This window comes from Microcebus murinus, chromosome 3 (genome assembly GCF_040939455.1).
Source record: "Microcebus murinus isolate Inina chromosome 3, M.murinus_Inina_mat1.0, whole genome shotgun sequence".
Classification (NCBI taxonomy): Eukaryota; Metazoa; Chordata; class Mammalia; order Primates; family Cheirogaleidae; genus Microcebus; species Microcebus murinus.
Genome location: NC_134106.1, coordinates 38284446 through 38312198, shown reverse-complemented (window position 1 = coordinate 38312198; position 27753 = coordinate 38284446). Strand labels below are relative to the sequence as shown.

Here is a 27753-nt window from a genome sequence, read left to right as displayed (position 1 = left end):
ACCTTTTCTGTAAAAATCGGAAATCCCTTCCTGTACCTTATTCTCATTGCTCATAACCTACATTTGAGCATTTGATTACATTTGAGGAAATAGTTAACTATATATTTTCTTAAATCCTTTAGTTTCATGCAATAAGTCTCTGCAAAATTAATAACTGAGGAGCAGGGATGTGCACCTTTTGTATTCCATGAAGTACAAAGTAGTATTGGGCACATGATACATAGTTGTGTATCTCTGTATTGAATCAAAAGAAATTTCTTTTAGAAGAAATGTTTAAAATGCAAAGTGATTAAATTCCAACCATATACAAACACTTCTAGCTGCTGAAGTTTCCTGTTTGAAGGAAAGTAAGTGGTCATGTAGTGATCTGGAGGAACAACATGTGGGGATTTAAATTCATTCATTTATCAAACAGCTAAATAGCTAATTAGGTTTTTAACAAGGACTGGATCAGGGCGTGCAGTCGGCCTGCAAAGATGGAGGGTGTAAGTGACCCAAGTTAGAATCTATGGCTCTTGAGCTCCAGCCTCTGGAGTCACTAAGTCTCTTACTTCATTCAAAGCATCAGCAACTCCTGAAATCTAACTTTAGGTTCTACAAGGTGCATCAAACAAAGAAAATGTAATATACTCCTCTTTGACATTTTTTTTCCTCTTTGGCATATTTAAGATAATTTAAACCCATTTAAAACTGATGGTTCCCTGGACCAGTGGTTCATCAAGTGTAGCCTGGGGACTCAAGGGGCTGAGATCTTTTCAGAAGGTCTGTGAGGTCAAAACTATTTTATAATAATACTAAGGCATCATTTGCTTTCTTCACTTTCATTCTTCCACAAGAATACAGTTGCGTTTTCCAGAGGCCACATGACATAGGATGGCATCACTGTTCTGACAGCTAATGGAATGTGTGCTTTTCGTACTCTTGTGCTTTTTTTTAGGATATCAATATGTGTATTTTCAGAGATTAACTCAGTTTGTTCTTAATACTTGGACTACAGTATTACTATCTTTCATGATACCTGCTGTAATTTCTGTAACCTCATTATTGTCCAGTGTATTGTTGTTTTGAAATCCCAAAGTTTCCCTTGCATCTATTTGGAAACTCAACAACAAATAAGTATACCTTGTTGTGGTTTGGGTTTTTGCTTTTTTTTTTTTTTTTTTTTTGCAAATTTTTTTCAAAAACATTTTAAATTAAAAAAAAATCACCTAAAACAATTACTTTAGAGTTCAGTATTCTAAAAGGAAAAGAAAAATTACAGGATGTTTTTCTTTTCTGCAAGGATAGATCATTGGCTTAAAAACAAAAGATAAGAAGACTCCCTTTCCCACACCCCACAGGCAGCGTCTCTGTCTAAAATGCTGAAGAAGATGAACCTGAAGTATGAGTTCCCTGACTCATGGAAGGGAGGATCAACTTCAAAGAAACTGGATGAAGAAATAAAAATACAATGACGGCTCTCTTGCTCTCACCTTCGTGGATGCTAGTAAGTCTCCTTATTGTGTCTTACGCAACAAAACAATCTCAAAGTATCCTTTTGAGACCGATCAGAGCTCAAAGAAAAAGGAATATTTTAAATGTAGCATGGTGAGCTAAATAAAAGCTAAATATTGCTCTAGGTTTTGAAACTAGAAATGAAAAGGATACCCAAGTATCCCACAGGGTGAGTGATCAATCATATGGCTGGAGAAGTGCACATACTCGCTAAGAGCATGACAACGCCTTGTGTAATCGATACTGCTGAACGCTTGCTGGATGAGAAGTTAGTAAAAGAAACCAGTGCCGCTTCTCCAAAACATCATCACTTGTCAAATTTCAGATTTCACTGTAAATATGAAGACCGAGTTAATGTATCGTTTACAGAATTGTTCTTGTGCCTTAAAAATGGGCAGATGTTGCTGGATTTGCTGTTTTGCTTATATTTGCTCATATCACCCCAATCAATCATTGAAGGCATTTCATTATATGAATGCTTGGCAACAAACACATGTGCTGAAATAGTCAAGGTGTTGAGTAACTTTTTCAAATCTCACAGTTTAATCCTGACACAACTGCGTTGAAATTTTGTGTCCCGGCCCGCGGGACCTTCTGTTACTCGTGGGGTCAAGGGGGACCGTGCCTGAAAGAGATGGGCGAGAGAAAGGAACGAGACCAAGCAAATGTTTGTCAAGGTCTACTTTACTTGGATTCTTTGTAGGTTTTATAAGCATACAGAAACAAGGAAGTAGAAACAGAAAAATAGAGTGGGGTGACGATGAGGCTTGGGTTTGAGCTAATCAGACCCAACCAGCGTCTTATCAGTATTGAGGCTGTTTGTGACTGATTACTCAACCCCAACCTGGCAGGTGGTCGGGAACAATTGCAGTTAGCACACCCTGGAGCATTTCGCGGTCAGCACGTCATGGAACGCATTCTTTTTGGAGCTATAGCTGGAGGGTGGGGTGCTGTTTTTGTCCTAGGAATTTTCCAGGGCGAGGCCCATGTGTAGGACAAGTCATAGGGGTGTTGAGGGTCTTAGCTTCTAACATCTCCCCCTCTCTTTATTAATATGAGGGAGATTTATATAGGTTGGTGGAGAGCCTGTCTTAGGCTACCGATGGGCTTCCGCGACCAGCACCCCAAATATAAGATTGGGTGATTAATGTGAAGGTGAGGCCTCTGTCTTAGGCTATGTAGGTGGCATCCAGCTCCGGCACTTCTGATTATGAAGTGTGCCCCTGGGCATGGACCTACAATATTCCCGTCATGGAGTCACCTCACTGTCGGCGGGGTGTGCATCTGGTACACGGCATCGCGATAATCCCGTCATGGGCGTCTCCACAGTTTTTGGAACCAACTGCGTTCCATGTCTGAGGCAAGGTCTGAGAAATTTAGACCTTCAGTGGGTGTATTGGGAGACTCTTCATGGAGGTCTTCTCTGGAGCCTCTTTGTTCTAGCCGTTGGTAAAACACGGAGACTGATTTTTGTGTGGCTGCGTCCACTGTGACTTGACAAAATCAGTGAGTTTTTTGAATGCCCAAGGCCCAAAGGTGAGGAGCAACAGAAAACCTACAAGCGGCCCTAAGACACTGGGAAGCAATGTGGATAGCCAGGGGGATATAGAACACAAATTTTGAGACCAAGCTTCACTCTGTTCTCTTTGTTTTTTTCTATTTTCTAGGCTTTGTCTAACTCTTTCAATGCTATCTTTTACCAGGCCTGTTTTATCGGCATAGAAGCAACATTCTTCTTTAAGTGCTGCGCACAAACCTCCCTCTTAGAGGAACACTAAGTCTAGGCCTCTTCTATTTTGCAACACTACCTCAGAAAGCGAAGCGAGGGATTCTTTGAGATATTTTAGGCCCTGCTATAGCTCTCGGAGATCCTTATCGATGGCAGCAGAGAGCTGCAGGTATTGCTGGTTGGAGGTGACTAGAGAGGCTATGCCTGTTCCAGCCCCTGTGGCACCAAGGCCTAGAACAACTGCGAGTGTTATGGCCATGATGGGCTCTCTCTTTTCTTGGAGCATTGTGGTGCCGCGCTCCCAAAATTGGAGCAATTCGTCAGCGGGACGTATAGTGAGTCTGGGGAAGAGCATGACTAACACACAATATTCTCTATGCTCAAGAAACGTTGCAGTGACTACATATGGGGTAAGGCCGGAAGAACAAGCAAAATAAGAGGTGTTAGATGCCTGAATATACTGAAAGGTGGAATTGACAGTAATTGACTGATTGCATATTTTCTGTAAGGGTGCGGTGGGAAGCATCTTTGGGCCAAGAAGGCAAAGGCCTAGGCCTGTGACTTGGCTGAGTGTCAGGCCATCATGGGTCTCTAGGCCCCATCTGAGTTTGTTGGTGTCCTTAGTAAATAATGGTTTACCAAATGTAGCCATGCCCTCATAGGAGGGAGGCCGGGGGGAGTAGCATACCCAACACTGTTGATATTCTGAATTGTTGGCCTCTCGGATGGTCCTGACAGAGGTGTTGACTAATGTGAGAATTAGTTTTGCAGAGGAGGGGGGCCCCTCGGGCAGGGTAGGTTGGTATAGGGAGGTGCTAAGCGGAGAAGGGGACACAGCTGGGGAGGAGGGTAGGCCCCTGGAGGGACCGAGAGGTCGAGGTGGGTGTAGGTCGTGGTTAGGACCTATTGCGACCGTAGGACCTCTGGGGAGGCTTTTAATTAATTTGATTTTAAATGTGAGACCAATGTCTCTTCCAGACGTGTAAAGTCTGAGTCCCCATTTGTTTGAAGACCGAGACTAAGGCTGCTAACTCAACGAGTTGAGCAGAGGAGAATCTGGTGGGAAAACTGCGGACCTGGCCATTAATGCTATAGGCCGCGGTGCCTGAGGAGGAGCCATCGGTAAAGACTAAGACGGCTCCTGGAATGGGGGAGACTTTTGTTTTTTTGGGAAATATTACAGGTGTCCGCTAGAGGAACTGAATTAGTTTATCAGGGGGGTAATGATTTTGCATTGATGGTGCAAAGCAATTGTGGGCAAAAATAGTGCCTCAGCGTCAAATCAAGGCAGTATACTAGGAGTTGACATATTGTTTATTGTCATGCCCTGGCAACAGCAAAAAGAAGCCAGCTTCATGTAAGAATGTCCTTGATAAAGCAATAAAAATTATTAATTTTATTAAACTTCTACTCTTGAGTACATCTCTTTTTAATATTCTGCGTAACAAAATGAGAGGCACGCACAAAGCATTCTGTTGTGTTCTGAAGTACAGTGGTTTTCTCCAAGAAAAGCACTTGTGTGACTGTTTGAATTGCAGGCTGAACTAGCCACTTTGTAATGGAACACCATTTTTATCTGAAAGAATGACTGAAAACTATGGCTATTCAGACTTGAGTATTGACATCTTGAAAATGCCACTTCAAGGAAACCAACTGAAAGTATTTGTTGCTAATGATAAAATTTGAGATTTCAAGCAAAAATTAGAATTTGGGAAAACTTGTATTCAATATTATGAGTTTCCCAATACTTAAAGATGATATCAGTGGTGCTATTATTAAGTGGGATTTTAAAAACATTGTATACTAAAATGAATAAAGATTTGAAAGAAGTGCATAACTCAGTGAACCAGTATTTTCCAAATGACCAATGCAATGCATGATGCTACAAAATCCACTCAGAGTACAAGACAGACTGATGGATCTTACACTTGATCTTAGCCAAAAGGCCAAGAAGTGATTAATGTAATATATTTTAAAAATTCATCAATAGGGTTTCAGATTTTACTTTGCAACCAGCCTTAAGAAACTATCATTTGTCATATTTTGCTCTAGTTATCACCAAAAAATATCTACAACTATTTGAAAAGGCTGTGAAAATACTCCTCTCCTTTTCCAACTACATATCCATGTGAAGTCAGATTTTCTTCATATTTTTCAACCAAAGCAACATACTGGAATGGATCAAATACAAAATCAGATAAGCCAGATAGTAAAGAGATGTGCAAAGACTAAAACAATGCTGCTCTTCTCACTGAATTTTGTTTTACAAAATAGTTATATTTCAAAGAATGTTATTTATGTTAATGTATAATGAGTTTATTCGTATTTTTAAACGAATTAACAAATATATATTTTTAAATTTGTGCTTTAATTTCTAGTAGTAAATATCGGTACATAAATTCACAAATAAACGTTTTTTTGGATCATCAATAATTTTATAGGGTGTAATGGGGTCTTGACCCCAAGAAGTTTGAGAATCACTGCCCTACATGGATGGGAACCTAGGATATGTTGAGAAATGGGCTCAAGTGACCTGAAGTGTGCATCGGTTAGAGCAGGGAAGTGATTCTACCTAATTCTAGAAAGAGACAAGAGAAAACAGACACAGGTAAAAGGCCACACAACTGCTACACTTGGATGGTTCTTTCTTGTTACAACTGATGGGGAGGGACTAGGGAGAGCTTCTGTAAGGGTTGGGCCCTGTCTCTTCCTGGAGGAGTCATTCGCTGGACACAGAGACTGTCTGGTAAGCATGGAGATATGCCGCTTCTAAGATGCAGGGCTGGGAGATCCCAGATGAATATTTTTTTGACCACTTAATATATTTAATTAAAAATTCAAATTAAGTATATTTAAGGCCATTAGATTGTATATCTTTTCTTTCAACAACAGAATAAAATAACCATAGGACAAAAAAAACCATATAAAGTTTTTAAACCTAGAAGAACTACAATGGCCCAAAAAGCAGATCAGTGATAAAGGGATTGAAATTATTTACTTCTCTCCTTGAAATTTTTCTGATTTGATTGTGTAAATCAGCATGGCATTAGCTTTCTTGAACTGAACGAAGAATCCAATGATTGAAGGTAGCTTTACCCCTAAGGACAGGGCCAAAGTAGCGTGGTCTGGAATTCCCTTTGTTCCCCTTGACCTTCCTTCCCAAGCTGACAGGCCAGGGAGAAACGTGTGCCTCTGCATGACAGCACGTGCCCTAGCACGTGGCCAGGACCTAAGGACAGCACATGCACTAGAAGTCACAGACGATCAAAGTCAAAATACCACTTTCCGTCACTTGATCTGTACTTGGGTGTTCAGAGACATTCCTTACAAGTGTAATACGTTTTCAGAACATTCTGTTAGAAATGTCTCCAGTAGATCCCTAGGATAATACTCTAATAATCTGCCTTAGAGAATGAAAGCACCACTCTGATATCCACCTGGTGTAAATAGAAACATTCAGGAGTGACACTTATGTGGCCTTTTACTTATGTCCCACTGTCTCATCTATTTTTTGGGGGAAAAATCCATATTAATAGGTTGAAGTACTTTCCTCTGTTTCCTGAGACACTGCAGGTTCCCTGAGCCCCACTTCTCAACAAACGGTAGGCACTTCAACTCCAAAACGAAGCCGACATCACCAGGTGACCTGAATTCAATTTCTTTATGGTTCAGAGGGGGTATATAACTAGCAGAATGAAGTAATAAGGCCAAAAAGGTTAAGTAAGCATTAATTTCAACACTAACAAGGTCAGAAGAGTCTTTTAACTGCAAGGTAGCCAGGTAATTGAGTCATAAGAATAAAGGAATAAAGCACGACTCTTTATTAAAGTCTTTGACATAAAGCAAGGTAAAACGAGTAGACAATGCTATCTTATTCTTTAATTCTTTCAAGTGGAAGAGATTTAAGTTTTAGGGCAAAAGACCATGTTTTATGTTTTTTTAATTATGCACAGCAGGTGATCAAATATTTTCTATTTTTGAAAAGTGATTCACTTTTTCAACAAATATTTACTGAGTGCCTACCATAAGCCAAGCACTGGGCTGGGCTCTAGGGATACAGCAAGGACCAGAACGACAAGGTCTCTGCCTTCATGGAAATCACAGTACCAACTAGCAATGATTCTGTGCAAAATGGGGAAGTGACAAACAGAACTTAGATGGAAAGGGGCACTTAGGAATCTTTCCAGAAATCCCAATTATGAAGGAAACCACACTCGTTTTCAAAGTCTTGGGCAGCAGTTGATGACAATGTGGACTTCCCGTAGATGACCACACTTTGATGATTTGTCTTGGTGGTACAAGATGGCTACCGCAGGTCTTATGGCTGCAGCAGCCACGCCCCAGTCCGTGTGTGTGTGTGTGTGTGTGTGTGTGTGTGTGTGTGTGTGTGTTTCCTGGTCCTATACTCATATCCAAAATTATAAAATAGAACGGTGCATTTGAAGAAAAATAATTAATGAAACTTTTCCTTTTTTGTGTAGTGCTATTAATACATTTCTACCAGGATAAAAAAAATAAACTAAATTTTTAATAACTATACTTCTACTGATTCAAAAGATACATTCTTCCCCTTGATGGAAAACTAAAACATTTTATGAGCATTAAAATAAAAATTTGAATAGAATTATGGTTTGATTTATCCTATCTGCTTCCCAGTAATTTTCCAAGCAAGAAATTTTACAGATTTTTCCCCATGAAGATTTAGAGATAATATTTAAACATTCTGACTGTGTCCTTCATTAAAACTCCACATTAAACCAACAGTATATAGAACTACCAACTGAATTTTCATTTTAGCCAAGCCTTTAGCATAAAAAAGAAACACTACAATTCTGATCAGGACCTCTAGATTCTAGTACTGCATTGCCACTAATGGAATAGCAAACATAGATGATGTAAGGACAAAACAAACAAACAAACAAAAACCAATCACAGCACTTACCAAGCACTTACCATGTGCCAGTCTCTGTACTAGGCACTTCTCAAAGAGGTAGGTAGTTGAAGAAACAAGCCTGGGAAGAATTAAACTCGCCAGTTAATAGGTTGCTGAGCTGAGCACAACCCAGCCAGGCAACAGTTATACAGCTATGACATAAATCTGAGTTCTTCAGAAGAAAAATGTTATAGAAAAAAACAGCTTCTCAGCTCAAAAATTATTTCAGTAAATCTGCTCTGCCTTATGTTAACTTATACACATACATTACAAAATGTCCATTTTTCCAAATGCCACAGAGTTCTGAAAATTAATGATCAGTGTTTAACCTGTCACTTCCTATCTGAGATGATTTCCAAAATATAATTCTGTGGGATAGGCAGGTATTATTTTCTTCATGAGAGCAAGAAACAAAAGCCAAGAGAAACTGTGATTTGACCAAGATGACAGGAGTGGCAGCCACCGACCCTGAGCCCAAGTCACCTAACGTCACCACACCCCACCTCCGTAGGGTCTCACACAGCCTCACACAATGTTTAGTCAAGGGTGTTGTTTTTATTTAAAAAAAAAAAAAGACTTTCAGTACCACATAACTTAGGGCCTATAGTTTCACAGATACATTATAGTTACCTCCAACTACATGGGCCTTAGTGTTTTCCAGCATTTATCTGTTCTCTGGACAAGCCACCTGTGGCTATCCATCACCACAGCACGGCCATCATGTTAGGCATCTACTTGTCTGTTTTTAAAAGCCACCTGGTTGGACAGCTTTGCACCCACGCTGCAGGACAGGACACAGCACCCATACCTTCATTTCATTCAAACATGAACATATGGGTTCCTCTGAGTCTCTTCACTCATTTATTAACTAAGGATTGAAGAAAGAGTAAACTTGTACCTGTCCACTAGAGGTCAAGTTCAATGAGCAGAGACTGTAATCGCCATCCATTCGAAAACATGATGTCATACTTTGCCCATTTCGAAAGCAACATTCTTTCATGGTTTGAAGTTCTAAATAGTTTTAAAATGTTAGTATAAGAGCAATCACTTTGAATTTTTGTATTTATAATACATACACACACCTTCTTGGTGTTGGAATTCACAAGAAGCTACCCAAAGAACTTAAAAAAATGCATACTTAATATATCTCTTAACATACAAAGGAGGAAAATTATTTGAACACTAAGTATGAAAACAAGATTGGGGAGACAGATGAAGGGGGGAAAGGCAGAGATGTGTTCATTTGATTTTATTACCCACTGGGCCCTGCATCCTGGATATTCAGGTAGAAAACATAATCTATAGTCTTGACAAGAAATCTACTAAACAAGTTTCTAAAGTTACAGATATGGCACATTTCCAATTTTCTGATTTTAATGAAAAATTTTACTCTGCATTCTTTTAAATAGTTGTACTTTTAGCATCTACATCCGTGTATTTTATCTTAAAGTGTAGGCTTTTCAAGAGGAACTATTTAAGGTTATCTGTTTTTGCTAGACAGCTGTGGTATATTTAAGGAGGATGATCCAAATGCATAAGGATATCCGATCTTACTACTAGGAAAGTATTTTGATTTACAACACACACACACACATACACACACACAATCAGGAAAGTATTTTGATTTAAAACACATACATACACAGTTTTAGTTGTTTGAGATAAGCAGACAATGAATAAAGAAATAGTAAATGATATAATGGTAATAGATGACGGGAAAGCTAAGCTATCCAATTCATATCATACTTCTACCTTTTCTGAAAAAAGCAGAAAAAAACCTGGCATGAGGGAGATCAATGGTATGAATGGGTGAAGAGATTCTAGAAAAAAAATATTATAAATATGTTCAAATATCCTGGCCTGGGGCTCACACCTATAATCCCAACACTTTGGGAGGCTAGAGTGGGAGGGTCACTTGAACCCAGGAGTTTGAGACCAGCTTGGGCAACATAGTGAGATCACACCTCTAAAAAAAAAAAGTTATCTGGGCATGGTGGCACACACCTGTGGTCCTAGCTGCTTGGGAGGCTGAGACAGGATGATCACTTGAGCCCAGGAGTTACAGGTTACAATGAGCTATGATCACACTACTGCACTCCAGCCTGGGCAACAGAGCAAGACCCTGTCTCAACACACACACACACAAACCAAATATCCTGGCCTGCATTAGTTTCTTCCAGAGAATGAAGAGAGTCTCCAAATAAGGTCTCTGAAGGTTGAGTCACCAGAGGTGTTGAGGAAAATGAAAGGCATGCTGGAAGACCAGAGAGAGATAATTCTTATCTTTAAGGGGAGTCAGGTGTTCCACAAACTGTAGACCAATGAGCTTCATATAATACTGGGCAATGTTCTAGGTTAGGTTGGACTACTAAAGGTAGGGCCTGTGGGAATTTAGGAAAAAAGTATGATCTCCAGGAACCAGCATGGGTTCACCAAGAATAATACACATCAGATTAATCTTACCATTTTTAAAACAACTAAATGGGAGATTATAGAAATATGTAGAACCATCTAGATTTTAGGACAAGCATTAGGGTGTCATAACTTTTTTATATGGAGAAATAAATACAAGTGGATTACTCATTCATTCATTTAACAAATATTAAATACCTACTCTGTGTTAAGCACTATCCTGGGCACTGGGGATAAAACAGCAAACAAGATAAATATGGTCTCTGTTCTCAGAGCTTCTCAAGAGGAAGAGTGACAACACAAAAGCCCAAATGAACGAATTATTTGCAAGTCTTTGTAATAAAGACTATGAAGAAAACAAAAATCAGGGCAGAGGTAGAGAATAGTGGCAGAATCTCCTATAGATGGCCTGAGAGGTCTCTCTGAGGTGCCAATCAAGCTTGGGTACAAGAATGAAAGGAATCTTGCTATGAGGGAGAGTGGGAAGATGACAATTGCAAGAGGACAGGACAATGCAGAGGCCCCGAATGGGAAAACATTGGAATGACAGAGCACTGGAAAGGCGGCCAGTGTGACGGGAGAGTGGTGAGCAAGGGGACAGCTGTACTACAGAAAGTCAAGGAAATAGGCAAGGGCACTCCCCAAGTGACAAACCGGAGGACATGAATTAAGGAGATTCCAGGGCCTGTTCTTTCAACACGTTTATCAGTGGTCTAGAATCTATTTTTTACCAGCTATTTAAAATCTATTTTTTAAAAATACAATAAAAGAGAACAAAGGGTCGAAGGAAATATTAATTTGGCTGGCTAATTAGGACCTAAACGGTAAAGTATAGTGGATAACAGCTTAGGCTCTGGCCTCAGATCATATTTGAAATCTAGCTCTGACATTCTCTCTCTCTCTGACCTTGGACAAGTCACTTAACTCCTCTAAGCCAGGTATCAAAGAAAAGTAGAGGATCACATGCAGGCAGCTCAGGTAAATCTTATATATTACAGAATAATCCACCTGCTGCATCAGGTTATGTATGGTGTTTCGTGGCCAGGAAACTCATGGTAGCTTTCCCCAGTTTATTTTAGGTACATTGCCCAGACTCTGACAGAATTATTTGTTTAGTTATCAAATGTAAGACCTTACTTTATTTTGTTTATATCACCAATAAGCTATACTGCTTCTCCGATTATTGACTGTTCAAAGGATTGAGAAATTTAGCAGAGCCAAATTCTAAAAATTAATTTTAGCCTTCCAGTTCTATTATCATTAGGAAAGAAACTGCTAAAAGGCAAGATAATATTTTAAAGATATAATTTACAAATTTACATCATTTACAGTGTTAGAACTACTATACCAAAATATTTCCCTATTCCTTTAATGCTATTAAAATTTAATACTGTCTCAATCACATTTTAGGGAACCTAAAATATATATTTTAAATTAGGTGACAAAGCTTTAAAATATTCCTTTTCAATTTTTTAAAAATGGCTTAAGAAAGTACAATAAATTTAAAATAATTCACCTTTTTATTATTGAATTAGAAGCACATAAAAAGGTAGGATTAAGTGCACTAATTGTTTGTATTTTAAGATAGATGAGAAAAAATTAAATCATTCAGTGTAATGATACATTGGGTAAAAAGAAAAGACCCTAAAATCTTGGGTTCCTAGTTAGAAAGGGTTATTTAGTAAACACCTAGGGAAAGAAATGTTAGGCAGCAATATATTTCTAAATATGCTGCTACTAAACAATAAAAATTGAAAGCAGGCCGGGCGCGGTGGCTCACGCCTGTAATCCTAGCTCTTGGGAGGCCGAGGAGGGCGGATTGCTCAAGGTCAGGAGTTCAAAAAACCAGCCTGAGCAAGAGCGAGACCCCGTCTCTACTATAAATAGAAAGAAATTAATTGGCCAACTGATATGTATATAAAAAATTAGCCGGGCATGGTGGCTCATGTCTGTAGTCCCAGCTACTCGGGAGGCTGAGGCAGCAGGATTGCTCGAGCCCAGGAGTTTGAGGTTGCTGTGAGCTAGGCTGACACCACGGCACTCACTCTAGCCTGGACAACAAAGCGAGACTCTGTCTCAAAAAAAAAAAAAAAAAAATTGAAAGCAGTTTTCACACTAAGATTGAGAAATAAGAAAAACTACATCAATCATAGTAGGATTTGAGGAGTTAAATTCAGTAACTCCTTTTTCTTTTTTTGGAACAGAGTCTCACTCTGTCGCCCTGGGTAGAGAGCAGTGGCATCACCTTAGCTCACTGCAGCCTCAAACTCCTGGGCTCAAGCGATCCTCCTGCCTCAGCCTCCTGATTAGCTGGGATTACAGTCCTGTGGCACAACGCCAGCCTAATTTTTCTATTTTTTAGTAGAAACAGGTCTCACTCTTGTTCTGGCTGGTCTCAAACTCCTGACCTAAAGCGATCCTCCCACCTCAGCCTCCCAGAATGCCAGGATTACCAGCGTAAGCCACCAAGCCCGCTTAATAACTCCCTCTTAAATCTTATTTTGCTACCTTTCCTCAGCATTTTTGTCAAGGAAAAATTTTTTTGATGTTGTTTTAGATTTGATCTAATTTTCACTATGTTAAGAATGGCCAGTAGTGATGACGTTTTCCTTATATGATCAAATATTAACTTTTGCACTAAAATGTGCCTTTCAAAAATGTATTATCCATATTTAGTTTTACTTAAAAACAGGATACATATTTGTATTAAATGGGAGACACAGTTTGGCTTTATGATTTGCTTAAATTTGGAGAAACTGACATATTTAACTGAAAACCTCCTAGGCAAGCAAAGTGCTTGCTTCTCCTTACCCAAATTGTGCTAATTTTTCTTTTGCAACTTCTCTCACATGTGCTCCTCGGTTTAATTCCAGTGCAAGTGATCTGATCTAGACCAATCTCATAGGACTTTCCGACTCCAAGCCCTTGTGGTTCCAGTCCATTCCACGGCTGCTGGTACAATTTCTAGTTCTTCTTTGCTTCATACAGTGGATAATTTCAAACTGTTGAGTCCAGCAGATTCAAACCCTACCATCGATGGACTTTTCCACCTCCATCCTGCACATCCTAAAGTCACTACCTGCTGCTCTACTGCACCTGGCCTCTCTGCCACCTTCTGCTAAATCAAGTTCTCATTCTTGTAATGACAGAAATCCCAGATCAATCTGACTCCATTTGGGTCACTCTTCTATTTTCCCTTATCATCAATAAAACCAGTTTTTACTTGGTCTATTTCCATCCATTCTCATCATTATACATATATATATTTGCCAGTGTCCCCACCGGCTTATAAACTCAGTGAAATAAGGGGCCTCTTCCTCTACTGAAACTTTATTTCAAAAAATCCTCAGTAACCAACCCAAGGCCTACAAGTCTTTCTCTATATATTTTATAAAATTTGACTTTTTAAATGTTAAAAATGCACGCAAAAAGGGTGGAAGAGTATATAACAAATGTTAATAGCAGTTACCTGTCCCTCTCCAAGATTACAAAGTGGGAGGTAAGAGGGCAGAGCAGGGTGCTGGTAGTAGAGAAAATGGTAATATGGACTCCTTTTTGGTACTAGTTCTGTAAAATCTTTAGTCCTTTCTAAATAATCCATAATGAACTTGGATTTCTCATATAAAAAGATACACAAACAAATCTGACACGGAAAAAGCTTGACACCCAAATTTGATGTGGATAGTTTTAAAACTCAATGCAAGGTAAAGTAGGTAGCTTTAAAAAAAATATGATACGGAATCTTGAATTGACAAAGATAAATGTTGTCATAGTTCCTTCCTTCAAAGAAATACTCCATTCCACATAAAATCCCTAGGTGTTGCATCCTGTCCTGTGGTTTTAAATACTATCCATATAGTGATTCCTCATTTTTATTTTCTCCCCTAAACCCTACACTCACATATCCAACTGCATAATCAATGTCTCTATTGGGATAATTAATAGGAATCTCAAAACTCAACATGTGCAAGGCAGGATTTGATTTATACCCTCCAATGTGTTCCTCCATTGGTTTTCTGGAATCTCAGCTAATCACCATCCTTGCTCAGGCCAAAAATTGGCCATCTTTGCTTTCTCCTAATTGAAAATCAAATCCTGTCAACTTTACCACTAAAATACATCCTATATCTGACCTTTTCCTGTGACTACCATCCCAGGGCAGGCTCCCATCTCTCACCTAGATGACTACAAGTCTCCCTTATCCTGACTCATTAGTCTATTCTCCTCCTACCAGAGGAATACGCAGCAAACCGTGTCACTCCCTTGCTTAAAACTTCAATGGCTTTCCATCACAGAGTAACATCTACAGCCCTTATTGTGAGCTTACAGCCCTGAACGGTCAGGCCCTTGCCAACCTCTAGAACCTCTTCACCTACCACTGCCCACCACACTCACTGGACTCATCTTACCGGCATTCTTCCTCAGCATATGATCACATCTCTGCTTTGGGGACTGGTTTTAGAATGCTCTATTCTTTGATTTTGGTGTGATTATCTCATCATTTAAGATTACTATTCTCCAATGACCCTATAAAATTATGCCCCCTCCCTCTTAACCATATTCTGCCTTATTTTATTCACAGCTACTGAAATTATTTTGTATTTCATTGCTGTCTTATCTACTTGAATTTAATAAGCTCCAGAAGGCAGTAACTTTGTCTTGTACCTCCATTAACTAAAATAGTGACTGGCACATGAGTCTTCAGTGAAAATTTGAATGAATGTTTGAAAACAATCTAAATGTTCAAGCAAGCTTGTGGGGCCATGAAAACAGTTGCTCCAACTCATCCATACTTCACAATGAAAAACACTCTGCCCATCCCATACCCAACTACTTCCCACAAAAATTCCACCCCAAACCTTAGAATATACTATTTTAAAAGTCTATGTCCTGGATATTTTGCTGTTGCAAAAATATGAAACAAACTCTGAGCCTCATATATATGTAGTTTTTATGCACATGCAGCAAACATCATTGTCCTCTTTGGAAACTTTTCTCATCTTTGAGTCAACCCTTTGTGTGCATTTTAATCTAATTTTATCTACGTAAAACTGTATGTGTTGGGGTACAGAATAAGTGAACAACCTGGTGTCATTTGCCCGATGTTGACAAGCACTGTAACTGTCTCTGGAGGATCCTGACTCATCCATAGGCTCTTTGTTGCTACTAAAAAGCAATTTTTGCTATTTGCCATAAAAGTAAGAGATTTAAGACCAGTTTCAATGAAACTTAGCAAATTAGTGTTTAGTGACAGTGAGAAAAGGAAGCTTTCGGATAAAAATGAATAGTAAACAGAGCAAAATGTCAAATTAAAAAGTCCATAAACTTTGGGTTTTGTCAGAATGAAGCTTAGAATTCAAGTATGGATTTTTATGGTTCAAGCCATTATAAATCTTATATAAACCTTCTGAAACCATAAAAACACAGATTGGTTTGTGGAGAATGATTATTTGGGCTCTATTTTTGTCTAAGAAACATAAACTTATGACTCTTAATAACTGTACTTAAACCAAACTATTTCTTCTTCAAATTCTTTACTCTGTTTAACCAAAAAAGAAAATACTGATGAATTCTCTCTCTTTGTAAGGTGACTATATTACACACAGACTATAGTCTAAGCAAGGCAAAACTTCAGGTGCAGATAATAAAATCTGAATGGTACAGGGATACTCCTGAGGTAGTATCTGTGGAACAAGGCCTCTAAATGATTTTAAATCAGGTGGCAATACTGTCTAATGTTAATGCCAGAAATGTGTGTGTTTATAAATGTATATGTATACATATAGAAAGAGAGAAAGAGACGTGTGTGTGGGTGGAGGAGAGAAAGAAAGAATGAAAATGGATGCGAATCAAAGCAACCTTTCCTTGGGTTATTTCATTATAAAGATATGTTCCAACTTCTAAAGAATTTCCTGGTTTGTATTAAAACACATTTCAAAAAGACCATAAAAACTCAAAATTTAGTTGACAGGTTACATTGAGATTCAGAAAAGGACACAGTGAATATAGACTTAGGTGCAATTTCATGCTGGTGATTTTTCTTTTTTAAAATGTAAGTCACTAATATTTAAAGAAAAAAATTTAACCCAAAAGTTGCATATTGATATTATACACAAACTGAAACATAAGTGACTTTTAGCACAGTGTATACATGCTTACATAAACTCAAATAGTTACGTAAACATTTAAAACAATTTCCATTTAACATATGAAAGTTCTGAAATACATAAAAGCATTAATACTTCCTGTAAAACTACAGTTAGAACATCAATTTGCTACAAGCATATAAAAACATCAAGTGCTTTCTTGGAGTTTCAAGTTTCCTCTCTCAAACACAATCTTGCTTGTATATATAGACCTTCCCCAATAATCAGTATGGACTTTTTTTTTTTTTTCTCAAGAGGTTTATTTTCCAGGTACATTATAAGCTCAAGAAAACGGACCCAACAATAATGCAATATAATTACGTCATAACAACTTAATTGCACATAATGCTTTAAAGTAGGTTTGGATGAAGTTCTCAAACACTTTGGTATATGTTCTTTAGGGACTTCAATTAGAAATAACGTAAATTAAAAGTCCCTCCAATCCCCATTTTGCTTTAAAATGGATAAGTCTTTGGTTAAGTTCTACATTTTGGGCATTATCATCAATTAAAATGGTCCCCAAACCAATAAATGGTACTGATGTATTATTAGTTCACAAGACTTCAGTTAACCTGTTTCTGATGCAGTGGGAGGCTACAGATATTAATTTACTATAACATGTCACTGACAGTTTCAATGTTTCGCTTACAAGCAGAGAAATCAATAGGTTTATTATTTCTCTGTTAGTTGTTATAACCTAAACTGTACAGTAATTTGCAATAACTATAGATACTGTTCCACAGTATATATGATTATGATTGGAAAGATGTAGAGCATTAAATTTAGAGTTAGCTTATTCTGCTAAGTCAATATTAGACTGTATAGTAACTCTGCATTAACTATAGTAGATTGTCAGTTAATGCTTATTTAAAAACCCCAAACCATTCCGTTTATAAGAGAAATTGTTGCAAATGTATAAAACAGCAGATATACAAGGAGAACACCAAACATACTTTATTAGCACAAAAAAGCAGCCATAACAAGGCACAGCAAGCAGAAACATACATTAGCAGTCAAAAGGTTAGTGTTGCATACAAATATAGCTTTTTCTTTTTTTGTAGCCTTGGCAATAGCCATAGGGATGTAAAATAACATTCTGTAGCAGCAGGTAAGAAAACTATGGAGCACTCACCAGTGGTACAGAGCACATTAACAAAAAGACACAAGAATGGATTTGGCTACTTTAGTGCAAAATGTCTAGGACAGAACTGTAAATTCAGTTCAATTACTAAGAAGCAAACACTAGAACTTGATATAACTTCCAAAAGAGTTCACTCAAGTAGTATTACATATTATTCTAAGTGACAAAAAGGTGCTAATTAAAGTTATTTACAGATACAATGGTTGTACAGTACCTTTTAAATCTGCAATTTAGGTTTCAGATTTTCCATTAAGAATTAACTGCACTGATATTCTATAAATTATACTTAAGTAATTCAGCTATAAGAGTTTACAACAAAGAGATAAATACTGCCATCCAAATTACTAATTACAGCTTAATAATCTCAACATTAGCAACCACTGTAGTTACTATTATCTGACTTGTCTGGGCATCTTCTACTCTCATTTTCTTCATGGTTCACAAACTCATGATGGGCACAGGAAAAGATCCAACTTTTATGAAACGATTAGACTGCACATGTCAACTTAAATCACATACAAGACACTACGTTGCAGCAGCTATTCAAATATCTGTTTTAAGTTAAAGCACTCATTAAAAAATTAATACCTAGGGCCTTTAAATAAAATCCTACTACTAACTTCCTAAGTCTGAAATTTTAGGAACTATTTAGAAAATCTGGTTTACTTAACAGTACCTTTTGCAGAAGAGAAAAGGAGTCTGACTATAAACTACATCATCACTTAAGTGAACTGCACTATGCCCTTGTGGCCAGAAAATTGCATTTTTTTTCTAAAAGGAAGGCAGTCTTTTATTTTTTGGACTTCCAAAGCTTGATTTATAGTAACTACAAACATCACTACTTTTGGAAGGTTATAGAAAAACTCTTAGAAAAAATAATTTCAAACATTAGTCACACTGTTGAAATACTCATCCAATATTAATAATTTGTTCTTCAGTAAGAAATAGAATTCTTCATAGCAAATGCCCCACAGTTGCCTCACTCAGTTACTACAGCCATTAAAATCCAAACTGTTAGCTAAGTCAGCAAAATATTTTTGTAGTCTAACTCAACACCTGTAGCTCTATCCTCTGTTGTTCCAATAGGCACCACGTTTATCTGAATAAGTAACAGCAGACTGCATCTGACAGACACTAACACTAAGCTTACATACTGTATGAAAAAACCTAGCACTGATATGTGTGCTTGTTATAGGTGTACTGTCTGACGCACACGAAAGCAGACCTAGTTGATACCCTTTGGGGGCAGGAGCGTTTACTTTGCCTTGACTGGTTCTCTTTCTAACCAGCGAACCCTAACTTTTTGTTTATAATGATATTCTTTTAAAAAATCCTGTAACATTGATGGTAAAGGGAGCCCATCAATTCCATCATATGTAGTGCACCTGCAGATTACCGCACGGCAGATATACTGCAGGCTAAAAGGAAAAGTCCTATTGAGTGATATAGTAAGCAATGGTTCAAAAAACATGCAAGAACTGGGATCTTTATAATGTTCTAAAAGTCCTGTTACAGTGGAGGAGTGAAATACACATGGGTCATGTGCATCAAAACTAAAGTTGTGATTCCACTGTTCAATTCGGGCATGCAGGGATCTGTTGTAGCGGCGGAAGCTCACAGAGAAGAGGTAGTCCTCCTGTGCAGAGTCCCTGAGCAAAAATGTGCCTTCAGGCTTCCCTTCCAGAAGGGCTTCTGCTTCATAACGGTCCATCACTCCCCAGTAACAGGGATTCCCAGTAATCTGAAGCAAATCTGGCACGAGGCAGTGTATGTAATCAATCTGTGTGTGGACTTTCCAAGCTCCCTGTCTGCTAACATGGGCATGGCTGTCTCCGGATACCTGACGCTGCTTCTGCCTCCGTGACTGCAAACACAGGGTGGTTGTGTCCTCTTCCGAGTCACAACTGGTTTGTGGAATTGCAGAACTGTCCCCACTTATTTCAGTCATTCCAGGAGCTAACTTTGGTCCCAGTTTATATAATGGATTAACCTGTGCAGTAGCTTCAAATGTATGTATTTGTGCATTGGGAGGGGGATCAACCCCTTCTTCAATACTAAGCCGTCTTCTCTCTCTAAGCCTATCTTCTTCATCTTCTGTAGAAACCAAAGATGGATCAAATGTATCAAAAAATGTTGAATGTGGGCTCACAGGAGCTGTATGCTGTTTAATCAAATGCCATTTTTGGGCTAAATCTGAGCCAGCAGGAAAAGGGCATTTCTCAAGCATTAATTCAGAAAGATGTATTTTTCTTTTATTGGAAAAGAGAGGTTTTGACTGCTTGTTATAAGTTCTCATGGGAAAACACAAGCCCACAGTATCCTGCAACCTCTGTCTGAGAGAGCGACTTCCTACGGTTCTGCTGGAAACACTGTCCATGTCGTGTACAGAGCTTACGCCATAGCGCCTCTCTCTCCTCTGGAGTCCACTTCGAGTTCTACCAAACTTTTTATCAGTATCCAATGAACTTTGGGTCTTTGTAGAACAGGAATGTTTTTTCTTTCCACCCCATGGAGCATGTCGAGAGTAGGAATCCCTTCGTGCAAGTCTTGTTCCTGGGGTGACACAAGAATCATTATCCTTTTCAATGCTTATTTCTACAATTTGAGGGATTTCAGTGGCACAATTTTGGTTTCTCCTTGAAGAATTCTTTGAAGGGTTTAACCCTAATTGTAAGGCAACATTCTCTCTTAAGGGACTGCTTTGCTGCTGAGGAGCTGAGTCTACTACACTGATGCTTCTCTCTTTGGCAGACAAACATCTGTTGGAGTTCATGTCCACGCTTTCACCACGGCTTCCTCCCTCATGACTGAAGAGATTCTGACACCTGTATTTGAAGTTATTCCACATTTTCCCCACTTTATCCATTGATTATAAGATCTAAAGGCAAAATAGGAAAAGAAGAAAAATGAATTAATCAAAGTGGCATGTGAAGATAGAAAAGGCAGTACCCACTCCCCTTCTCATTAGGAATCTCAGTGATCCTGGTCAAGAATTTGCCTCACGTTGCCCTGTTGAAGGGATGAGGCAAACATTCTGTCTGGTAGGAGGAAGGCCACCAGGCCCTGCAGTGGCACTGACCTTGTTCAAGCCAGTCCTCATTTCCCATTTTTTTTCAGGTAAAATACTCTGAAGTCAGGTGAAAGGAAATAAATCCTCTTAATTAAACTCTGGTTTCTTTTTCCTGTGCATCAACCTAATTTCATTATCACGTTGTTTTCTGTCTCCTTACTTTGAATATTACAAAGACAAAATATGTTCTGTGTTGTTGAAACATATCTGTATTCAACTCTTCAAAGTTAACATCAGGACCACATTTGTGTAACACATTAAAATTAGTTCAAAAACCTTTAAGTAGTAGTAATCTATACAATTTTACTTATCAACCCCTTTGCTGCTGTTCTAAAGTTTACAGCTTAGTCACTTATAAAAATCTTGTATTTTCCCTCTCCATCCTACAATGTATCAAATTTTATCTATGATTTTGAAGAAACAGTTTGAATAGAAAGTAAAATAAGAATAAAGGGAATGTAATATTTAGAAAAGGCATCTTTAAGCTTCCCAGTTCTTTCTTAATCCTGGAAGAGTTTGGAAATAACAGAGTAACAGAAAAAAAAGCTATGATTATTGCTATAGTTATTAACGAAACAAAAAACATGTAATTTGGCATCTTTATTCTTACTCCTTAAAACAAAAATCTAAAGCAGTTTATGGCACTTTACAAATTCTTTTAAGACTACATCGACAAGTATACTGTCTAATTCAGTAACTTGAAAGTCAACATTACAAGAAATGAGAAAACTTAAAATTCAACTGGCTTTATCACATCTTGATAAAAAACTTTTCTCAAAAGGTCTCTGTTTCTATTTTGCCATTTAATAAATATGACAATTTTAATGTTCTTAATTTTCTTGTTCATATTTATCATCTCATTATGCATTATTCTTAAGTTTGGCATCAGTTTTGAAAAACTAAGTTTTTTTTGGTTTTTTTTTGTAGTGGTAAAAGCCATTAGAGCTGATCTTTCCATAACTTTGACTAATTCTCTTTGTCATAAATACCTGCGTTGTTAAGAAGTTGACCTAGGTCAAGAGAACAATACAGAATAAACTTTCTTCAAATGAAGTACGTATCTTCCCCTTATTTTCTTTCAGAAAGGACTCTTGGACTAATAGTAACACTAACAGAGAGAATTAATGTCTATGATATCATGAAATATACTTTCAGATGATTAATTCTTTATTAAAAGCATACTGTTTAGGCATATGGGAAGTTCACACAGTAGGTGGTATATTTCAATGAATTTACTATTACATGGAACTGTTAAATCTCATTAATGTCGATCTCAGAACATTTTGTTTCCTCCCTCTTGCAAAAAATCTTTTTTTTTTGAGGCTTATACCATTTGAATTGCACAAACCTTGTTATCACTTCTTCTTACATTAAGATTTCAGTTCCTTGCTCATAGTCCTGTTATTAATAGCCTGATTCCTGCCACATTCCTGGTGACTCCATTATCTTTATAGATATACTCTTCTAATAGCCCTAACCCCTTTGTATCCTAGTTTCTTCCTTCTCATTTCTCTTAAAGTTGCTTTTTATTTTTACCTCATTCATGTATTTATGCTTTCAAGGTCAAATACTAATACAAGTCTTCTAACAAAAAATAGCACCCAGCACACCTTTCCCATCCTTGATTACCACTTTATTACTTTAAATTTCTCATCATTTCTAGGTAACATGTTCATATTGTTATTTGTTGATTTTTCAGTTTTGACATTATTTACTGACTTCATACTATGGAAGATAATGGTTTTAGTTTTTTTTGTTTGTTTGTTTGTTTTTACCATAGTGTCAATATCCGTTTCTCCTTACCCCTCCTCCCCAAAACAGTTAAAAGTACATTTTTTGGTTAAATTAATATTCAGTGTTTTCACTACGACCAGGTAAATATTGTATGCAGTTAAGCTATTTTTCCTTTCTTGTACATTTGTTTTTCCTACAATAACTGCCTCTTTTTTGTTTGCTTTGTTTTCTCGGTATTGCATTTTTTCACAAATTCTTTAACAGGATTGCAAAACAACTCTCAATGAGGTCAACATTGCTGCAATGTGCTGTCCTGTGACTTTCCTGCACTACCATTTAGGAATTCCCTTTATCTCTCTTGTGAAAATGTTCTATTTTATCCTCATTTTAAAAATTGTTTCAGAATACAATTCTAGGTTTGAAATAACTTATCCTTAAATTTTTGAGGACATTACCCCATTGTTTTCTAACTTCTAGTGTGTAGCTGTTGAAAAGGTTAATACAATGCCAATTCCCAGTCTTCTGTATGTGACCCATTTTTATTTTCTGAAAAAGTGTAGCTTTCTCCTCCTTAGTGCAGCGTTTTTTTCATTCATTGTCCTGGGCCCTCTCAATGTCTTCCTTACTGCTCTCCTCCCTCCCCCCCCTTCCTTGTGAAAGTCCTTACCATTAGACACCAGACCTAAGATAGATCTTTTGATTATCTTACATTTTCTATTTTGCATTTCCTTTCTTTTTCTACTTTATGATACATTTCTTCAGATTCACTTTCTAACACATCTATTGCAGTTACAACCTCCTGTCACAACTTTAATTTCCAAGACCATTTTCTTGTTCTCTGAATGTTCATTTTGATAGCATCCTATTCTAGTTTCCCATATGCAATATCTCATTTCTCTGAGGATGCAAACTTTTAAGATCTTTCTTCCTTTTTTTCTTAAATATATAAATCAACACCTTAAATATTTTTATCTGTTTCTTCTCAGTACCTTTTTTTCTCCTTGAATCTTTAAATCTGTTTTTCATTTTAGAGGCTTTTACAAGTGCCTGATGATCCCTGGCTGCCCATTAACATTAAAATACTGATTAGGAGAAGAGCTCTGTCTGAATGAATAGGGCTTGTCAACTCGCTGGGATTTACTACAGGGTGACGAAGCAATGAGTTGGCTCATATATTAGGGATCCCTACAAGTCACTACCTATAAGCTTTGTCTTCTGGCTGGTGAATTATCCTAGAGAGAAATGTTCCAACCTCTTATCTAGGACACATACACCTGACTGCTGTGTTCTGAGGACAGGGAAAAGGGAATGGTGAGGTTTCAACCTCAATATTCATACTTTCATTTAGCCCCTTTATTTAGTCCCTGTTTTCCAAAAGGTGTCCTTATTTTCCAAAGATATCCCAACTTTACCTATGACTGAACCTTTCACATTAAATTTCTCTAAGTTCTAAACCTCTAGTTTTACCCAAGGTAAGGGAACAATGGTCTCCTGACTGCTCAGAGAAAAGGGCACGTGGGAGTCTGACACACACAGATTTTCAGCCACTCCTGCCCTTACCTTCTGAAGGAACTGGTTCTTCTAATTTATGAGCCAGCAGTAAAAACCGGTTTGCTGCTTTTCAACATCCTCCTTTGTAGGCACTCAGCCTCTTCTGCTACTTTCTTGCTACCTGCTTCTACCAAAATTTCATTGACCAGTATGGCCTATTTCTGTCCACTCTCCTGCTTTCTACTTGTGGGTTTATAACTTATTTATGCCTTTTTAACATTAAAGGCCAATGTTGAATTTGACATATTTAACTGGAAAGTCCCCTTTTTACTTTTAAAGAGAATGAATGTTACCATAGAAAAGTCCCTCTCTTGGAATAAGGGATCCACATCATAACCCTGGCTGCCTATTATAAGCATCATTTAAAATACATGATGGACAGGCTCTTTCTCAAAGAGATTCTGGTTTAAGAGAGATTCTGGACATTGCTATTTTTTAAAAGTTCTCAATGGGAGCTCTAAAAGAAACAAGTAAAAGAATGCTGCTTAGTATTCTCTTCTTATTTTTGCCATGTATATAGAAGGCCCACAGAATCTCAGAAGAGACCGTCTAGAGCAGTGTCTCTCAGACAATCAGCTATGAAGAGCCATTTATTTATTTGTTTAATTTTGTAGAACAATTCTTTTGTAAGACATAATAAGAATTACTAGAAAAATGAAATGTAAAAAAAAAGACATGAGTGCCAATTTTTATTAAACAGATAGCAAATAACCATCAAATTGCTATAAAATATTTTATTTATTTAGAGACAGAGTCTCACTTTGTTGCCCAGGCTACAGTGAGTGCCGTGGCGTCAGCCTAGTTCACAGCAACCTCAATCTCCTGGGCTCAAGCAATCCTTCTGCCTCAGCCTCCCGAGTAGCTGGGACTACAGGCACGTGCCACCATGCCCGGCTAATATTTTCTCTATATATTAGTTGGCCAATTAATTTCTTTCTATTTATAGCAGAGACGGGGTCTTGCTCTTGCTCAGGCTGGTTTCGAACTGACCTCGAGCAATCCGCCCGCCTCAGCCTCCCAGATTACAGGCGTGAGCCACCGCACCCGGCCTATAAAATATTTTAAATGCTTATTTTCAATTGTATTTAACTTGTCACAGAGTGGTAACAAACTGCAGACTGGCACCAGCTCACAGACCATACTTTAAGTAGCTCTGGTCTGAGCTATGCTGTCCAATCCATGTGGCTTTTGAATCCTTGAATTGCAGCTTAAACACATATTGAAATGATAGTTTGGATATGATTTATTAAATATATTATTAAAATTAGCTTCACCTTTTTACTTTTCAAATGCAGGTGCCAGAAAATTTTAAATTACATATATGGTTCAGGTTATATTTCTATTGGATACTACTGATTTAGAGTAAGGGACAGCAAACTATAGCCTGAATGCCAAATCTGACCTGGGGCCTACTTTTGAAGGGATTCCAGCAAGGAAAGTTTTATATTTTTAAAGGCTTAAAAGAAACCCAAAACCCTGCAAAGAATATTTGACAGAGACCACATGTAGCTGCAAAGCCTAAAATATTTTCTATCTGGCCCTGTTCAGAAAAGGTTTACTGACCCTTGAGTATGTATTAATAAGATAAATAAACCATACCACTCTATATGCTAGAAGAGCCACATTCAAGAAGTCCAGAAGTCTAACTTCTTTCTCCATGTTTATATGATAAATTTTGTAGCTATATGAAGAAATTTGTCTGACAAGCAAATTATACCTGAAAAACGACTTTTAGAAAGTAACTAAACCTAAAACCACTCATCTCCTTGTACAGCTTTTTATAAGTTGTATGAATGAGTAGGACATGCAAAAAATATTTGTACCTGCCAGGACACAGAAAGCAGTTTCCAACACTGAAGCCTTCGTTCAGTTTTTCAGAGCATCAAATTTAGTTATTTCTCTATTTCTAAACTGGAGAATGTCATCATATTACATTGTGAAAAAATGTTCTAATTTAAAGAAAGGCTATTATGCTTCCACAGTCTCAGGGAAAGAAAGTGGATTGCTTCACATGGGGTAACATGGGCAGCTGTAACAGTGGGAAGGCAAAAGTACTGACCATGATGCATAGACTAGCCCACGTAAGAATAAGGAAGGCATTTCAACTATTTTAATATTTACAATGTCAGATTTGAGGTTCTTTTGTTTTGCTGTTAAATTTTGGGGAATGTGTTTAAGATAAAGCTGAAACTCTTGGAGATCTAAATCACAACTGTATTACTTTGCAGTTTTATATAAAGTTATAGAGGGCTTTAAAAAGCATTCAATTTCTATTGTATTGATTCCAGAATGAAAATTTATCATCTATTACAATCTTTTACATTTCTGTACATGCTTACCTATCCTTAAAACTATCCAAAGCAAATTTCTAAAAAAAATAACTACTTTCCCCAAGGAATCAAAATTTAAAACTGGTTTTATAATGCTTTTGTAAGTTAAATGGCTTTTGTTGAAAAATTCTATTTAACTGGATAAGCTATAATTTATTTTATTTATTTATTTTTATTTTTTTGAGACAGAGTCTCGCTTTGTTGCCCAGGCTAGACTGAGTGCCGTGGCGTCAGCCTAGCTCACAGCAACCTCAATCTCCTGGGCTCAAGCAATCCTTCTGCCTCAGCCTCCCCAGCAGCTAGGACTACAGGCATGTGCCACCATGCCAGGCTAATTTTTTCTCTATATGTTAGTTGGCCAATTAATTTCTTTCTATTTATAGTAGAGACGGGGTCTCGCTCTTGCTCAGGCTGGTTTTGAACTCCTGACCTTGAGCAATCGGCCCACTTTGGCCTCCCAGAGTGCTAGGATTACAGGCATGACCCACCATGCCCGGCCATGGATAAGCTATAATTTAGAATTATGAAGGGTTAGGTCAAACTCCATGACCACAAAAATTTACATATATAAAAAACAAAAGAATATCGTTAATGGCTCTTCTTAATGGCACGTAGCCTATGTTACAATATTTACAAAACATAACTGAAATAGTATTATTGAAACTTAGTATTAATGAAACTTAACCTATGCTTTATAAGAAATAAATTAAATTCAGCATGTTTTAAGAGGATATTGCATGCCATATGAAGTAGAGGAAGAATATGGCTCAATTCAAACCTCTCCCCACTGTTCGGTCTATCTAGAATACTTAGCCATGATAACACTTTTCCAATAAAAAGTCATTCAGTTATATAACAAATATTGGGACACATGGGCTGATTAAAGTATTTCTGTGTCAAATTCAGGTACAAGAGGAAGTTTAGGAGACTGAAATTTTGATATTTTGGTGGCATTTCAATAATTTTTAGGAAAGGATAACACAATGTTTTACAATAAGACTGACCCAGAATTCCAGGGATGCATGGCTGTAATAGCTATAGCTCCTTAAAAGAACCTGAGAATCATCTGGTCTTTAGAAAACTATTTGTAATTATTATTTACATACCATATTATGACATGGTCTGTGTTATCCAACCTGATGGCTATTTATCCTTTAGACTGCTATTTGATATTAGGTTGAGCTAAATACAATTATATAAAATTATTATTTTG

At 37.5% G+C, this 27753-nt stretch overlaps 1 protein-coding gene across 4 annotated transcripts in view; it reads right to left on the bottom strand.

Moving 5' to 3' along the window:
• Nucleotides 1–16700: 16700 nt before the first annotated feature.
• SOCS5 (suppressor of cytokine signaling 5) overlaps nucleotides 16701–27753 on the bottom strand; it is a 64335-nt gene continuing 53282 nt past the window's right edge. For 2 of the 4 annotated variants that reach the window (XM_076000719.1, XM_020288583.2), the window contains exon 2: nucleotides 16701–20733. In XM_076000719.1, coding sequence (XP_075856834.1) covers nucleotides 19111–20721 — 1611 coding nt within the window. In that variant the 5' untranslated portion in view covers nucleotides 20722–20733 and the 3' untranslated portion in view covers nucleotides 16701–19110. The remainder of the gene's footprint in view (nucleotides 20734–27753) is intronic. The other 2 variants (XM_076000718.1, XM_076000717.1) reach the window with 1 other exon arrangement.